General features: G+C 39.2%; 4 protein-coding genes across 8 annotated transcripts; 1 reads left to right on the forward strand and 3 right to left on the reverse strand.

Annotated features, from left to right (window-relative positions):
- Positions 1–985: 985 nt before the first annotated feature.
- Positions 986–2,648, reverse strand: LOC111804090. Its single transcript, XM_023688773.1, has one exon. It carries the CDS (start codon positions 2,375–2,377, stop codon positions 1,043–1,045), a length of 1,335 nt encoding a protein of 444 aa, XP_023544541.1. The 5' UTR covers positions 2,378–2,648; the 3' UTR covers positions 986–1,042.
- A 1,434-nt stretch (positions 2,649–4,082) lies between these two features.
- On the reverse strand, positions 4,083–6,511 carry LOC111804088. The gene is made up of 3 exons (XM_023688771.1): positions 5,983–6,511; positions 4,907–5,655; positions 4,083–4,813 (listed from the first exon to the last, which is right to left on the reverse strand). Exons 1-3 carry the CDS (start codon positions 6,268–6,270, stop codon positions 4,312–4,314), a joined length of 1,539 nt encoding a protein of 512 aa, XP_023544539.1. The 5' UTR covers positions 6,271–6,511; the 3' UTR covers positions 4,083–4,311.
- A 1,872-nt stretch (positions 6,512–8,383) lies between these two features.
- On the reverse strand, positions 8,384–10,364 carry LOC111804092 (rho GTPase-activating protein gacII-like). 3 transcript variants are annotated; one of them, XM_023688775.1, is made up of 3 exons: positions 8,712–10,364; positions 8,612–8,655; positions 8,384–8,415 (listed from the first exon to the last, which is right to left on the reverse strand). In XM_023688775.1, exons 1-2 carry the CDS (start codon positions 9,901–9,903, stop codon positions 8,639–8,641), a joined length of 1,209 nt encoding a protein of 402 aa, XP_023544543.1. In that variant the 5' UTR covers positions 9,904–10,364; the 3' UTR covers positions 8,384–8,415; positions 8,612–8,638. The 3 variants fall into 3 exon arrangements, 2 of the variants coding, with proteins under 2 accessions (XP_023544543.1, XP_023544542.1); XR_002816461.1 differs by having other exon boundaries at positions 8,612–10,364; XM_023688774.1 differs by lacking the exon at positions 8,384–8,415 and having other exon boundaries at positions 8,520–8,655.
- A 2,704-nt stretch (positions 10,365–13,068) lies between these two features.
- Positions 13,069–17,243, forward strand: LOC111804095 (protein SCO1 homolog 2, mitochondrial). Of its 3 annotated transcripts, XM_023688780.1 has the most exons (8): positions 13,070–13,581; positions 13,972–14,104; positions 14,194–14,269; positions 15,161–15,358; positions 15,466–15,555; positions 15,657–15,789; positions 15,873–15,991; positions 16,985–17,243. In XM_023688780.1, the coding sequence occupies exons 1-7, from the start codon at positions 13,511–13,513 to the stop codon at positions 15,979–15,981; spliced, it is 810 nt and encodes a 269-aa protein (XP_023544548.1). In that variant the 5' UTR covers positions 13,070–13,510; the 3' UTR covers positions 15,982–15,991; positions 16,985–17,243. The 3 variants fall into 3 exon arrangements, with proteins under 3 accessions (XP_023544549.1, XP_023544548.1, XP_023544547.1); XM_023688781.1 differs by lacking the exon at positions 16,985–17,243 and having other exon boundaries at positions 13,069–13,581; positions 14,181–14,269; positions 15,873–16,245; XM_023688779.1 differs by lacking the exon at positions 16,985–17,243 and having other exon boundaries at positions 13,072–13,581; positions 15,873–16,245.
- Positions 17,244–17,369: the final 126 nt, after the last annotated feature.

A 17,369-nucleotide genomic window follows, 5' to 3' on the forward strand; every position in this document is an offset into this window, starting at 1 on the left:
GTCCCACATCGATTGGAGGAAGGAAAGAGTGTGCCAGTGAGGACGCTGGGCCCCGGATCGAGTGAATTGTGATGTCCAACATTTATAAGGGTGTGGAAACCTTCTCCTAGCAGACACATTTTAAAGCCACGAGGGAAAGCACGAAATGGAAAACCTAAGGAAGACAATATCTGCTAGCGGTGGACTTGAGTCATTACAGGAACATTGCTCTCAAATACCAAAACGGTGGGCCTAGGTCGTTACAGGAACATTGCTCTTAAACACCAAAGCAGTGAGCCTAGGTCGTTACAAGAACATTGCTCTTATACACCAAAGCGGTGGGCCTGGATCGTTACGGGAACATTGCTCTTAATCACCAACATTCTTTCTCTATTCCTTATTAGAGTTGAAGAAGAAGAAGATCCTTATTAGAGCCCCAAAACATGGTTTATTTAAGTTATTTTTAAAAGCGAACCCGTATTGAAGTTCCATAATGGAACCGAGATTGGAGCTTGGAAAACGTGAATTTGTAAGAAAGGTAGGTGGGTATTATAAATCCTAGGAGAGGCAATTTGGAGGGGTAGAAGGTCCCCCATCGCGGGTGTGTTAATGAAACAAGTAGCCGCATTTCAACGTTCAAAAGTCGGTGGGTACATTAAATAAAAACAGCCCCCATCGCAACGCAGCCACCGACAGCCACCGACACAACGCCTTCCCATCTTCCAAAACAGACAAAATCAATCCCCATTTCACTCTGCAATTTACTCTTCCAATCCCAATGGACCCCCAAGGGGTATCACCGGAGTCAGAGTTGAGTACCAAAAGTCAAAGAAAGAACTACTTTTGTTTGCCAACAATAATGTGATGTAATAGAAGAATAGAGTAATAATAGGCTACCCCAATGGCACCCTTCTTTTGCTTTGGTTTTCATCAATTGGGGTGGTGCTACAATGCCCAACAATAAACAGTAAGAGATTCAAGACGAAACAANAAAAAAAAAAAAAAAAAAAAAAAAAAAAAAAAAAAAAAAAAAAAAAAAAAAAAAAATCTGCATTCAATTGAATCAACTCTTCTTGCCCTCTGCTCCGTCCTCTTCCAAGTAGGCCTTCTTCCTCCTCTCCGCCCCCGCGAACGCGCAAATCACCAGAAAGCACGTGGCGTAAATCCCATGAATTTTCCAGTTTGTCTTGGGCGGCTGGTGTAGAACCATCCTGTGGAACACCGACACATAGTAATGCAACCCGAATGCATACCCGACGAAGGTCTGGGCCAGACCCAACATCCTCGACCCCATCCCACAGTCGGTGGAGAACACTAGCACCAGGTACATCACTAGTAGCAGCAGGTACAGGATGTATCCAAGGGTTTGCATCACCTGTAAGCAAATGTAGGTGGATTGCGAGGTGGAGTAGAAAAATTTGAGCGGCTCCAGCCCAGTGACCACGGAGGAGAAGCAGAGGATGCCGAAGTAGATTGCGAGGTACACTTGGATGAAGATTAGGACCTTTTGGAGTGAGAAATAAGCCTTGATTCGATTGAATAAAAGACTCACCAAGATTAACGGAATCAAAATGAATGCGAAGGAGATGAGAGAAGCGATGGTGGATGCATACTTGTTACCCACAATGGGTTTAAATCCCATTGTCATTTGTTTGTTGGCTTTCGTAATGTATGCCTTGGAAGTGGTGGAGATTCTCGCAAGGTCTGGGATCAAAGTTTTCTGAAATTTCGTGGTTAGATCTCTGAATTCCGACACCAAATCATCGTCTTCATCTTCGTCGACCCAACCGGTTTTTGCTTTGGTCTGAGCTTGTTTCTTGGGTTTTTCCTGCTTCGATTTGTTCTCTGATTTGTCGAGATGGGTGGTTTGGGATTGCTTTGTGGAATTGGGCGTCGTCGTTTTGTTCTTGGGTGTGCTTAGTTTGAGTAGATCTGAAGATTTCTTGGCAGAGAACGAAGTGGTTTTGGTAGAATTGGAGGATTTCGATGTGGAATTCAGCTTTGGGAACTTGGCGGTGGCATTGAGCTTCTTCAGCCCAACCTTGGACAGGTTACCACCAGATGCCAGTTTCGTGGAATTCTTAGCTTTACCAAGCATGGTCTTGTTTTTGGTGGAGAAATTGTTGCTAATGAGCTTGGTCTGGTTTTTTGAGGATTGGGTGGGAGATTTAAGGAGCTTGTTCTGAGTTTTGGTCGGTAAGGCATCGGTGGACTTCTTGTTCTTGTTCTTGGGGTGCTCCTCTTCCACCGCCTCCAAAACTCTCCTTCCTCCTCCTCCCCGAAACAACCCTCCATTTGGAGATTCAGATTGTGCGCGCACACATAAGAGAGAAGCCGCAGCAAAAAGGACCAAAACAAGAAAGAGCATAAATACCTTGGAAGCTCTGAAACCCACCATTTCCGAAATCTGGGTTCTCCTCTGCAAGAGCTGCTCAATTCGAAGAGGTGAGTGAAGTAGAAGGAAGTGAGGGAGTGAGGGAGGATGTCAATGCAAAAGGTGGGGATGAGGAATACATTTTTAAATAGGTCAGCCTCACATGGCGATGGAATGGAGCAAAGCAACGCAAAGCATAGGTAGCAGAGCGCAGTATTAGTGTTAGTGTACGCGTTTTCACTTGTGTCGTGGCTGCCTCCCATCGCTTTCCGTGATCAATTATTTCATCTTTTGCTCCACTCTTTTTGACAATTTAAACTCATACTCTTACAATACTCCTTTCTCATTTGTTCTTCTTTAAAAGAGTCTACAATTTAGATGACCCTTTTTCTTTTTCACCTATAATTTCACTAAAACTTCATTTCCAACTAACCTTTTTAAAGAATATAGTCACAAAAAATTAATGTCCAATATTTTACTTCTAAGAATTAAAAGATCTACATATATTCATTATTATTAAACATTATTTTATCTCCAATAATTTTTATTATAAACATATATCTGAAACGTAATTATTAAGTTAAATAGTTTATGCTTTTTTTTATTATTATTTACAAAACTAATCAACGTTGATTTATGTTTAATGTTATAATATAGTTTTTGTTTTTATTATCTTGGGCTGGCCCACCGGACTTACGGGTGACCTGCAAACCCGGGTTAGAAACGAGGATCCTAAGTTATGGGCCCGTGGTGGGAGTGAATTTGTGGTGGTCCGCGGAGGCTCATTCCTGGGAAGATGAGAGTAAATAGGAGAAGGGAAAGATTCCACCGTCCGATCGTAGTGGGACCCATGTGGGAATTAAATAGCGAAGTTCACAGAAAGCTCCACCTCATATGGACTGATGTTGTGAAGAGATCTGTATTTATGTCTCCATTGATTAGATTTCCAAAACGACAAGAGAAGGGACCAAACTAGCACCCACTGATTTGTCTCATCTTATGTATCAAAACGCCCATTGAATCACATGTTAATTAATATAAAATTATAGATTATGAGTGGAAAAATTAACATCCAACTAAAATTTATTACCGATCTACTATTATGATTATATATAAATCAAAATTTTAACTTACTTACACCAAAGTGAAACGGAACCAAAAGTGGAAAGGGAAAAGGGGGTTACTTTTGCGGGGCACTTTAAAGATGGCTCATAAATGAATGATGGTGGAATCTCTCCCCATGTGGATCACTAAAGGAACAGATCGTCTATTTTAGTTGTGTAAATTTTAAATGCTAATAAATTATATAAAATTATGTATACTGTATTTGTAAGTAGACTTGGAAAATATAGTAAGAGAAGCATTTGTACGGTTCTTTAGCCAATAACTAAGTTTATTTGCAATTCTATGTAATTTAGGTTGCATGTAAAATCATTCAAGTTCGACATGATCAATTTTGCTTGTGGAGTGATTCGAATCTCAATCAAGTGTTCTTGCCTTGAAATATTTGATCAACACGAATCATTCAAGCTAGACACGATCGATCTTTATTGTAAAATAATTTGAATCTCAAACAATGTTCTTGCCTTCAAATATAGAAAGTAATTCAAATCTTACTCCCTTGCAGTGATTTCCAAGTCTCATTTGGTATCAAAGCTTTAGGCTCAAGATCGAATATATGTTTCCTTCCGTTTACCTCTTTTAATTCCATATCAGATATACTTTTTTATAGTGAGCTACGATGCCAAATCCATCTCTGTTACTACTTCACCAGGAACAACATGTTTTTCATCACTGTCAATGAAGTGATCCACGCAGTGAAATAGCGACCGTAATTACAAAAATATCGTATTTTTTGGGGTAAAGTTTCAAAGCAGATGAACTCAACAAATCGGCATCAAATGCTGCTTTGGATCGCGTTGATCAACATTTCCCGCGTTATTTCCTGTAAGTTATGGTTAAGAATCAGAAACTGTTAGCTGATGACTAAGAAGATGATTTTCATCGCTGTCGTTGAAATCAAGACTGCCTTCAATTTCATAGATAAGGTCGATCTCTGCTTGATCCTTATCATCCACATCTTTTGCCATTGAAATAGTAGTAATAGTAGTAGTAGACTCCAGCTGCAGCATTTCAGAGTCTATCAGGGCGTGCATTCTAGCTCGCTCTCGGTCTCTTGGATATGAGCAATACAGGAAAGAGTAGATGAAGCAGCACAGTGACATTGGAATACCAATGGCTGTATAGAGTGCCCTGGCTAGTGATTTTGCATTCTCTCTATCAGCTTCAATCTGAGCAGAATCTGAGGATCCTCTTGCAACTGGCTTATATCCATACACATGCTGGGCCAGAACACCAACAACAGGAGGAGCAAACGATGACAGAATCGACTCAAATGATCGATCCAATGCATAGATGCTCGTCCGGGACTTCTCTGGGACTATCTCTGCAAATATTGGACTGTACAATACACCAATTCAGAATGCAGCAATTGCCATATTGTATAGAGCTGTAAAGTGCATTAGATTTTTGTTCTAGTTGATGAACACATACTTGTTAGTTGCTGGTGAATTCCATGACATGCTGAAACCCATTATGAACAAAACCAGTCCATGCAAGAACGCTGTGGATGGATGGTCGGGCAAAACCAGCAGCAAAATTGCAGCCAGAGGAATGGCAGAACCTGAGCTTATCTGAGACAGAACTATTCTTCCTGAATTGGGAAAGCGTTTTGATAAGATATCTCCCATTCTTCCTCCAAAAAGGCCACCCAATGAACCAGCAATTATAAAGAGAGTCCAAAGAAATCCTGTTTTCTCGTGAGAAAAGCCGATGAGTTCAAGCCACATAGGAGCAAACGACAAAGCCGACCAGGGAAATGATCCTGCAACCCCCTGAGCTACTATTATCTGGAAAGATTGGATCCCTAAAACTGACCTTGCTTCTTTAACTAGATCCTTCATTTCTGACCAGAATGGCTTGCGTGGTTGGTCCTTTGTTGTTCCATCAATCTCGGAAAAACGTGGATCGTCTGCAAAAAGCCATACTAGCATACCAACTATGACACTAATCAGACCAACGAGATGGAAGGCAATTCTCCATCCGGGGATTCCCATGAAAGATGTGGAGGCCATTAAAACAGAAGAAAGACCACCAATGATCGAACCAAGATTTCCAGTTAGTTGTAGCCATCCAAAAGCCAAGCCACGGTTGCTATCATCAGTGGAATCAGCAACGAGGGACTGAATGGAAGGTACCACTATGGCAAGACCGATACCATTTAAGCCTCTGGAAATTGCCACCTAAATATGATCATCAATCCCACGTAGATTAATTTAGTGGAAGATTGTGGATTTATTAGTAGGGAATACTAATGAGATCTTTTGGAGAAGCCCAAAGTAAATTTACCCGAGCTTATATACAATATCGTACCATTGTGTAGAATTACAATTTCTAACATATAAGGTCTAAATTGATTATGTTTTTACTTCAAATTTCACTATTTAATACATTTCCTAATAAGATTACTCAAATTTTGAGGTTAGTGTCCACTAATATTTGAAATGAGAGACATAGATATGCAGGGCTTACAGGAGATGCGTGAATGGAGAGAGACGAGAAAGACGAACCTGCAAGAATGTGGAGGAAAGGGCGACGAGAAAAGTGGCGGCGGCCCAGAGAAAAGCCCCTAAAGCGATGACATGGGCGCGGTTGTGATGCATAGCTAAGTAAGCAGCTAAAGGGTAACAAGAAGACTGAACTAGAGATCTGAAGAGAGTTAGGGATCCCAAGCCAGTGGGATCGGTGTGAAGAGCAGCTCCAACTTCCTTGTAAACTCCAGGCAACAGGGACTCATCGGCCCTCTCCATAATAGCAGCCAGATTCACCAATATCAATGTCAGTGCCTCAGATTTCATCTTGGAACGCTGTTTGGTGTCCACAAACAGCCTTCCCCGCTACGAATTTTGAAGCCCTTTGTCCTCAATCGGCAGCGAGCGGCACGGGAGAAGTGTGTTGACCCAAGGCTTCAGCTTGGGCGATGTTCGTTGAAGCTGCACTTGTTGACCCGAATGAAGGACCAATCTTTTGTTTGAATCAGATTTGAAAATGTATAGTTTTCGAAGTAATTTCACCATTTTGTTTGTATAATTAAATGGGGTTAGCTACCAATTACTTAGTTTTCTCAATATTTGTTGCCTCAAAAAAAGTGCTTTCAGTGTGAGCCAAGGAAGGGATCTAATTCGTTACTTTTATCGACAAAATTAAATTGGATATGAAATATAGCCAGAATACTGGGCCGAAGCCCAAATAGAGAATCGACATGAGGCCCAGCCCAAAGAAAGAAGTGAAGTATATGACGCGAGCATGACGTGAAGCTGAAACGTGTGAGCATGGGATTGGTTGAACATGAGTCACCGAAAGCATCCATTCCCATGTCATCCAATCAGATCCTACTACTCAAAACATTAAAATATTCGAATCTTGAAATTTTTATGATAAAATTAAATGAGCTCTTAGAAAGGGTTATGGTAATGCTAAAGTCAACACAATTAACGCTTCATTATGATCAAATTAAACTTTAGAGCCTAAATTCTGGAGTTACAAAACCCCATTCCTCATCATTGTTGTATGCCGGACACAAAAGGCTCAATTATTCACCTTTCTAATAACATTAATAATCTAACATATTCTTTCCATTTTTCTTAAACCTCAATTTAAAATCATACTAAGTTTATGATTTAAATCCCAAAATATATATATATATATATATATAATTGATAATTATGGGTCCAATCCATATCTATTTTGATTTACAAATATAGTAATAAGCTGCATGAATTTTCTTTTTTGTAGGGTTTATAGTATCTTAAATGAATTAGGAGGTTAATCTCGATTACGATAGAGAAGTGGGTGATTATGGAAATTGAAGAAATTGTTGGAGTTCAAGAGGGTGGTCTCCACCCTGTGAGCTAGGATTAGAGGTGACTTGAATGCGTTGTTGATTACACAAATTGCATGTAAACAAAACTACAATTTCCGCCAAAACATTAGAGCATTTATGATGGTATTAAAATAAAGACAATGATAGTCCAATCAAGCACCAACTTCGAAATTGGTGCTTCTCCCTCACGAATTCCCATGTGCTTCATNACCCCCTTTTTTTTTTTTTTTTTTTTTCATCCTCTTTTCATTTAAATAATTGCATGCATAACGCCAATGCTATGAACATTGTTTCCATCTTCAAACATTACCAAATTTCATATCATCTACCTCATGTAACCCCTGATTTGTAACAGAAAATGGGAGTTTAACGAGTTTATAATCAAGAAATACTATCTCCGTTGGTATGAGACTTTTTGGGGAAAGTCCAAAGCAAAGTCACGAGAGCTTATTCTCAAATTGAACAATATCATACCATTGTAGAGAGTCGTGTTTGTGTATTAGAGTCATGTCCTAAATTTAGTCGTGCCAATAGATTAGTAAATTCTTAAATGTCGAGAAAATGAGTTGAGCTTCCTCGAAGGCATGACTAAGACAAAGAGTCGAGTTTCAATTAAGAGGAGGGGTATTTTGTTTGAGGGGAGGTGTTGGATGACGAAAGTTCCACATCGACTAATTTAGGGAATGATGGACGATATCATATCATTGTGGAGGGTCGTATATTGGTCTAACAAGCTCCAGAGGTTAGAGCTTTAATTTGGGGCACACATATGCCTGCAGACTTGGAATTGGTAATGCACATGAAGATAATGCATATGGGAAATAAAAATGTAGTGGTTTAAAGATCCCAGACAGATTATGGCGGCTACCCATTCCTCAAATCTCGCCTCTAATCGCTCCTAAATTATGATAGCCGCTGTTATTTTTATTTATTTAATTAATAAAAGAACAAAAAACATGTTGTCTGGTGAGAGTGGAGAGAGAGAGAGAGTGAAATGAAAGATGAGAAACATGAGAGGCCATGCTGCTTGCTTACTAGGCTACTGCAAAGAAGTGAAGTCTGAGAATGTAGAAACAGTAGGAGGATGGTTTAGCAGTAGCAACACCAAGCTGTCTGTTCCCTTTATTATTTGGAAATATTAAGAACATAAATAAAGAGAAGAGAGTGTGAGAATTGGAATAATAATTATAGGAATATGTAAGAAGAAGAGAAACGTATGAGAAATTGAAGAGGAAATCCCAAAATGGAAGTGTATTGTATTGTGATGTACATAATAAAATTGGGGAGAGGAAGGCGAGTGATTTGGATAATTATACCTCTACTTCGATGTGGGTCTGTGATTCTCATGCCTCATAAGCATCTGGGTATGAGGATTAATTAATTAATCTGACGAACAAATCCAAGATTCTATCATACCTTCACTCCTAGTCGTCACATTCTCGGAGGACCCCCCTTTATCACCATGAAAATCCAAAGAAGAAGAAGAGGCTGAATAGTTGTTGTTAACTCTAGTACCGCCACAGTATTTGGCTCCTCCTCCTCCTCCTCCGCCGCCGCCGCCGCCAATGTCCCAACTTGGCGGAAGAATATTCCCAGAAAGGAATTCTTCTGGGAGATGCGTTTGATGAAGATGGTGATTAGGACGGGGCTCGGATGTGGTTTGGGCAGTATCAAGGGAAACTTGAAGGTCGGAGGCGAGGAGATTTATATTAGGTGGGTGGAGAGGGGGAGGGGGCTGGAGATTGAAAATAGAGGACAGATGATGATTCTGTTTGGGGAGAAGAAAATGGGAGGATGGAGAGAGAAGGGAAGTATTTGTAGAAGTAGTAGTAGTAGTAGTAGTAGTAGTAGTAGTGGTAGTATCAGGGGAATTGAAAGGAAAGGGAGGTAGCTTTTGGGGAAATGGGCGGAGTAGGTAGGGTGGGGAAGAGGTGGAGGAGGTGCCGCCAAAAAGCTCTACTCTTGCTCTGGGGAAACAGGATGCAGGTGTGAAGGGAGGTGCTGGAATCCCAGTGAATTCCTGGACCATAGCTCTGAAATTGGAAGTATCTGTGGTGAGGACGGTGGTTGGGGCTCTCCTCGAGGCTCGGGTTCGCTTCCTCGGGTTACGACCAGTACCAGTGTTGTTGTTGTTGTTGTTATGATTATGAACGACGTCGGTTCGATCCGCGGTGAGAGTTAAACCCCGTGGAGGTTGGACATTAGTTGGGGTGACTTGATGAGGGAGTTGCAATTGCAATTGACTATTGGTGGCCGTCAAGGAAGAAGGGAGCATGGAAATGGAGGCGGGAAGTTGGATCGGGTCGTGGTCGGACCTGGGGTTTCTGGAACAGAGGAAGTCGAGATTGGGAAGGGAATTTTGAGGTGATCGAGTGGGTAAATATTGGGCGAAGTTGGAGAAAGGGTCGAAGAGGGAAGAGGAAGAATGAGGGTGGTGCGTCGCTGGAGGATGTACGGATGGTGGGGGTGGATTGGGCTTAGTAGCTATGGGGCCGACATGCCGTGACGGATTGTTTAAGAAACCAGAGAGCCCCCCGTCCGCGCGTGAATCGTACTCTTCTTCGCCGCCACTCGAGCTTTGTATACTTGCACTACTCCCGGAATCCATCACGAAACACCCAAACAAGGCCAAGATGTACGGACACACACACAAAGTATACCACAGGTGCAGAACCAAAAAAAAAAAAAAAACAATTAAAGCTGTTCTGCCGCCGATTGCCCCCTCATAATATCATAAGAAACCCATTTGAGAAAGGGGTAGGGGAGAAAAAAGCCACCGGAAAAACAACCGACAGAATCGGAGGTTGCAGAGGTGGAGTTGTACAGTGGAAGCTCCACTGAAAACCCTTAAATTTGGAGGAAGAAGACGAAGAAGAAGAGGAGAGAAGGGTGGGGGTTTGTGGTGTTTATAATTGGGGGAGAGGGGTTTGCTGCGAAAAGGAGAGGTTGCTTCTGGGCGTGGTTTTACTCGACGGGAAAAGGATCATACGTGGGGCATCCATGTGAGATAAGATGGAAACTCCAGAATGCTACAAACAGAGTCAAAGTAAATGCAACTTGCCTGCTTTTCATCCGCTCTTAATCTAAATAATATTATACCACCAAAAACCCTATTAAAAAAAAAAAAAAAAAATCAAATCACAATTATTGATTAAACATTTTCTGATTTTTGTTTTTTTAATATAAATAAAATGAATCAATAGAGAGGGTTGTTGAGTATTACAAAAAGTCAAGAAAATCACCACCATCATTATACTTTTCCACACATATCCCAAGCCCAATTTTGTACTTTCANTAATGAGAACAAAATTAAAAAGCAACAGAGTAAATACAGATTAACAAAAAAAGAAGAGTAGGGAATTAAAAACCATAAACAAAATATGAAGAGAATGAATGAATGAATGAATTTTAAACATAATTATGTAAATGAAAATAAGAAAATTGTAAGTGGATGGGTAATGCAGTGTCGGTGCGTGCATGAATTTTATTTGAGAGATTTATTTTTGTTGTGAACATATTTATTGATAATAATAGGGCTATTAGGCAATTTAATTCAAAATGGGGCAAATGAAAGCGGCTGTTGTTGTTATAATAAGGGGTGATATCCTGGCGTTGTGTTGGGAGTACAAAGAATTCAAAGTAGACATCAAATTTCGTTTTCCTATTGGAGATGAGATGTAGCAGAAGCCAAGTTGAATATGTATGCTAATTATGATGATTTTGGACCCTGTAGACAACACCATATCTATCTATATCTATGGTAATTTATGGTTGATGTTGAGGCCTCACATCTTTCACATTTTGAAGGGTAGAATCATATTTTGTGTGAATAATAATAATAATAATTAAAAAGAAAAAAAAAAAAAAAAAAAAAAAGTGGAATTAAGAAAAGGTTAAAGGTAGAACAATAATTTGGTTATGAAAGAAACAAAAGGAGAATGATGAGACGTTGGCGTCATATTGAGTGAAACTGTGGGTTGGATTGATGAGCGGGAGGCAGGAAGAGGAAGGCCATTAATGAGAGCCATTGGATTGAAGGGGCGGGGGGAGGTGGGGAGTGGCCTGACCTCAATTCAAGCCATCATTTGGATCTGATAATTGTAAAAAACTTTGTACCAATTCAGATGGGTATCCAGATGGGGGCCCCGTAATCCACTATCCTCATAATCTGGGTTTGTTTTTCTTTTCTTCTTTTTTTTTTTTTTTATATTTGAAACAGAGAACAGTTCTGGGAACGTGATTCTTACTCATGCCTTTGCTATTCCTGCAATTTACTTCAACTATAGTCAGAAAGGGATTGAGAACGCAATATGGAAAGGAGGAACAAAAAGTTTGGTTAGGCGTCGTTTTTTTGTTCTCATTCATTGGTCTTTGCTTTCAATGCCTTTTATTTATTTCTTGTACAAACAAATATCATTTCTATCTCAATTACATCAAAATGTGTGTTCTTCCTTGCTCTATAATTGGATTCCATATTCCCATTCATCCCAATTCATTTTCGTTTCATTAAACTTGTGTGTATGAGGGAGTTTCATACGTTAGATGATGAAAGTCCTACATCGGTTAATTTAGAGAATGATCATGAATTTATAATAAAAGAATACTCTCTCCTTTTAGATCTTTTGGAGAAGCCCAAAACTTGAAATGTGGAGTGGTTGATTACATGATAAATAAAGTTTTGGTCTTTCATGAAATTGATTGTTTTTTAATTCTTCAAGTTCAAGATACAGACTTATCGAGTATGAAATTGATTATTATTTTCCATTTTGATTCCACTTTTTTTCGTCCTTAGAAAAAGATAAAAGGTTGAGTTAGAATAAATATTAAACTCAATGGACTTTATGAATCCTATCATCGTCCAATGAATAAGCTTACCAATACGACTATTAAGATATGGTCCTATTTAAATTAATATTTTGTATTGAAGGGATGAATAATAATAATAGTAAATAACACGAGCAAGTATGGAACGTAAGGAAAAAAAAACTTCAAATACACGACCAACTCTCCCTCAATATATGTTAATATTGTTGAAGATTATTGAGAGTTTGGACAATATGGTATTATGAAGAGCCATGATTAGTAACATGGTATCAGAGTCATGTCTACTGTGGGCCTTGACTTTGTAGTCAAAAGTGACTAAAGTGTCGAATAAATGGTGTATTGTGGAGAATTCCTAACAAATATAGTGTTGAAAAATGGAGGGGGTGGTGGTAAGAAGATTCATGAATGTGAGAAAATTCAAATACAATAAGTTAGAACCCATCGCCATCGTCCCAAATTATCAGTTTCTATTTAAAATCATATTTTAATTTTAGTTGCACATTCCATAATTTGTACCCAAAAAATAAAGCATAAGAAGCCCGAAACAATTTCGACCACTCAACCTCAGGTGGGTATTCGTTGATCCTTATTATTTCCGACAAATCGCATTATTTTTGCAACCACTTCTTCAGAAACAAAGACGAAAAAGGAAAAAAAGTTTACCTGCTACAAGGACCACCGCTAATTTTATTGAATTAATGACATTGGAGTTTGATGTGTCGGGGCAGACAAGGTGATGGAGTTGGAGCGTTTGATCTTGAGTTGGGTCAAACTTGGACTGGGTTAGGTTGCTGCTTTGGCCCATCTGTGCTGTGACAGTACGGTAACGATTTTAAATTTCTTAGGCTTTTATGCAACTGGTTTGTAATACCAAAACCTTTGTCCTCGAGTATGCACGTTGAATGTTTTCGAAGGGCTTCGTGGTCTCCAATGAATGAGGGTTATGGCAGAAAAATTTATGAGTTATGGCAGAAAAATTGTAATTGCTTCGGAATTTTGATTGGGCCTTAATGTATAGGGTAGAAGCCATCCAGTTATGGGCTCTTTTAGAGGCCGTAGGAGTGGACCGAAATCTTGGCACGGACATCGGGGCGTACGCAGTAAAGGCCCAGAAAACATTCTAAAGAATTGGGGGCGGGGGGGAAGGTGGAGGGAACCGCAATCCGGCGTCGCTGTTTAATCAAGGGAAGCGAAGGAATCTGGGGCACCAAGATTGTGTTGCACTTACAGGCTGAAAATTGATATCCTGGAAAGTCAAAATCTATGCCGATTGGGATAGTTTTAGAAGGTAGACAATCTTGGGGAGCAAGGCGCGTAACAATTGAAATGGGTCTTTGGTCGAAGCCACGATTGTTCAGAAGCTCATAAAATTCTCTCCCCACGGAACAAATATGCTCACTTCTCGTTCTATTTTCTCTCCCTCCAAACCCCACTCCCCTCATGCTCGCTGTCTACTTCAGAGGTTTTTCCCTTAAACCCTTTACAACTGATTCCTATCCTTCGCGTGTTGGTATTATGTTGTGTTTTTATGGCTGCCGATTATCTATCTTTGAATCCGAACGCCGCATGTGCAAACCATTATCCTGCTGAGTTGGTTTGTCATTTGTATCAATGCAATTCGATGTATTGGTTTACCAAGCGGAAGCGTAGGGTTTTCGCCAAATTTTCCTGAGTTTTGCTTGCTAACTTCACACGAGATGCGATTATATTGAATTGCGATCGTATGGAGTTACGTAATCGTGGGTCCTGTTTCTTCTAATGTAAAACCATGACATGTAGCTGATAATCAAGTGACTTCCAGTACAGTTATGGGCTAGATTGTCATTGCTTACTAAGAGAAATTTTGATGTAGGTTACATCCATCAATTAGCGTTCGGTCCTGCGGATATTCCACAGCATCAAAATACAATAAGGAAAGACCAGAAGTCCATCCTGTCATTTCTGTAGATGCACATACTTCTCGTTCATGGGCTACTTATATCATTGTATGACCTGACCCTCCCTCATCTTTTAGATTCAAAATTCTCCTTTTCAATTTCTTTACTTTACTGTTATTGTTAGTATTTTTGTGCAGCCAGCTGCGGTCATGGGGTTTGTTGGGTTAGCTGCCTTTGTTCATTATAACGATGAGAGAAGAGCTGTCTTGAAAGGTTTTTGTTTGTGCTCTTTTATTTGATATTGGTCACCAATGTTAATTAGTTTCGCTGCAAATAAGTTTCATAATTATTGTCTATATTAAGACTTAAGAAAGAAAATATAGCACAGACGGTTCTGTTAGGACTTGGGATGCCATTATACAAGGTTCTATATAACTATGATTTGTTCGCTTTTAGTTTTACTCTATTGGGGGTCTCTTACCACAAGAAACCATAGGTAGCTGTGCAATCAATCATCCAGTAGTTGTTGTGGATTTCCTTGACTCCTCTATGCATAGGATAGGGAAATGAGGAAGTAGAAGATTGAAATAAAGCTCGAATGGCCTGAATAATAACCTCTTTTTATATGGATTATGAAAATGTTTAGATTTGTGCTTATAAGCAGGCACTATATGTTTGTAATTACGGATATCCACAATGGTATGATATTGTCCATTTTGAGCATAAGCTCTCGTGACTTTGCTTTTGGTTTCCTCAAAAGGCCTCGTACCAACAGAGATGTATTCCTTACTTATAAACCCATGATCATCCCCTTAATTAGCCAATGTGGGACTCCCTCCCAACAATCCTCAACACTATATGCATATCCTATTTGCCATGTCTCTAAACTATACTGGGAATTTATGGGCTTTTACAGCTCCTGATATGAATGGCTGTTCTGTTTAGTTTTTCAACCCTGCTGGGACAGTGCTGCGTGGCAGTGGTAAACTTGTTGATATTAGCGTTGTAATACTGCATGATCAAGTTTATGCTCTGAAGATTTTGGCATACGAATGACTTTTAATGAGCCTGAGTCAGCATGTGGAATAAGTTTCGGATTGATTTTGGGGACAATATTTAAATGCTTCAGATTTAAAGACAACTAAAGTGTCTTCTTCTACTCAGGGCAGGGAAGCACCTCTGTAAACGTAGTTCAAGGACCAGTTATTGGGGGCCCTTTTGCTCTTATTGATACAGAGAAAAGAATTGTAACAGAGAAAGATCTTCGGGGGAATTGGACTCTCCTCTACTTTGGTTACACTTCGTCTCCTGATGTTGTGCCAGAGCAACTCCAGATTATGTCCAAGGCTATAAACATATTAGGTATTTCACTACTTGAAAAACTGCAACATTTGCACTATCCGTTTATATGGTGTTGCCGTTTACTGCCTCTCTTGCTTTATTTATTTGTTTATGGTTCTGTGAATAAGAGTCTAGACATAGCGTCAAGGTTCGACCTGTATTTGTCACAATTGATCCACAACGAGATAACCCATCACATCTTCGTGCTTACCTTAAAGGTCAGTCTTTTCCTCTTCCTGAAGATGATACATATTGTCCAGATAAATATATTTTGGTGGACGTTTCCCTTATTTTTTTTTCCATCATCTTTGGACTGCAGAGTTTGATCCAAGAATTATAGGACTGACTGGGCCAGTTGCAGCAGTAAGGCAAATGGCACAGGAATACCGTGTTTACTTTAAGAAGATTGAAGAGGATGGCAACGATTATCTTATCGATTCTTCACACAAAATGTAAGCCACCTGACACTGCTGACTGTGTTTTTTCTCATTAGGACTTGAATAATAATGTATGTATAATGCGGAAAAACAATCAGGTATTTGTTGAGTCCAAACCTGGAGGTTATGAGATGCTTTGGAATCGAGTACAATGCTGAAGAGCTATCACAAGCCATACTGAATGCACTACAGAAAACTGCTCACTAATTACCGACAGGTCTTCAAGTTCTTTCCTTTGCATTCCTATTTGTTGTAACTTTCTTTCTAGTCATTCAGTGAAAGCCTTGGAGGTGTTAGATTGAGTTTATTACCTGAATTTCAACCCTTCAGATGTCCATTAGTAGTATAATAGTGAAAACAGAAAGGCAATTTTTTTGTTCAACTTTGTGAGTTGGGTTGTGATAAATTATAATACAGCATCACTATAATCCAACCTATTCGATTATGGAAGACATGGGTTTGGAATTCTAATATTTGGCCTTTCATAGTCCATTTCCATTTAGGTTGTATAATCAACCAAGTAACTGGGATTGTTTTTAAGGGGGGAAGTAAAGCAGGGGAGGGGAGATGATTAAATAAAATAGATAGTTTTAGAATAAAGCATAAACTTGGGAGCTTTACAAGTGTGAAATTTAGAACACTGATGGGTGGACGTTTCAGAACTCAAAAACTTTCCCCTTTTACTTTACACCAACAGCAACCAAAAAGCTTTTTTTTTTTCTTTAGTAGTAAGTTGGGTAATTTAGAAGTTCAAAATAACTAAAGTTTCAAATAATTGAAGGGTGAGGAAGAAAGAGTAATGAGAGGGGGAGTTTATAAATGGCTACAAGTACATATTTACACGTCTTAAATAAAGAGCCGAGGTTTTGTCAAAAGTTTACACACTACATATATTCATGTCAGTGTCTCTATTCTAAACTCCCCATCAAAAGCAGCCCTTCTTTTTAGTGGATTCCAACTCTTCCTTTCCATTTCCCTTATAAACTTCTCCCAACAAAAAAGAAGAAAAAAGAATTCAAGGAGATTCTCTTTCAAATCTAAACACACACCCCGTCTAACTTTTCTGCTTCTGATATTCATGCTGCACCCAATNCCCAAAAAAAAAAAAAAAAAAAACAATCATCCTGGTTATACAGTTGGGTTGCATTAGGTGTAATTTCTTTTTATTAAATGCTTTGGTACCTTTCACCAACCATATTGTTTAAAGTAGGTTAGAATGTGGATATGAAGTGGATTGCTTGGTTCATGTCTGCTTAGCCCACACCAATTATGTACTAAACCACAATCCTTGCTTACTGTTAATGAGGAAATCTTGGTTGGTACAAATTTTGGTTGTCTTCCATTCCCCTGTACAGACAGAGACTTTTAAGATGTACGAGGCAGGCGATGAAGCCATATGAGCTACCTACCAAAATATATATATATATCCATATAAGTCTTATATTTTTAATAATATGAGCTGTCACGACGTACGAAAAACGCTATAAAAAGTCTACGATAGCGTTTTTTGTATGCTATCATATTTATTATTTCTCATAGTGATTTTTTTTTTTTTTTTTTTTTTTTTTTTTTTTTTTTTTTTTTTTTTTTTTTTT

This window comes from Cucurbita pepo, chromosome LG10 (assembly GCF_002806865.2).
Source record: "Cucurbita pepo subsp. pepo cultivar mu-cu-16 chromosome LG10, ASM280686v2, whole genome shotgun sequence".
NCBI classification, from domain to species: Eukaryota; Viridiplantae; Streptophyta; class Magnoliopsida; order Cucurbitales; family Cucurbitaceae; genus Cucurbita; species Cucurbita pepo.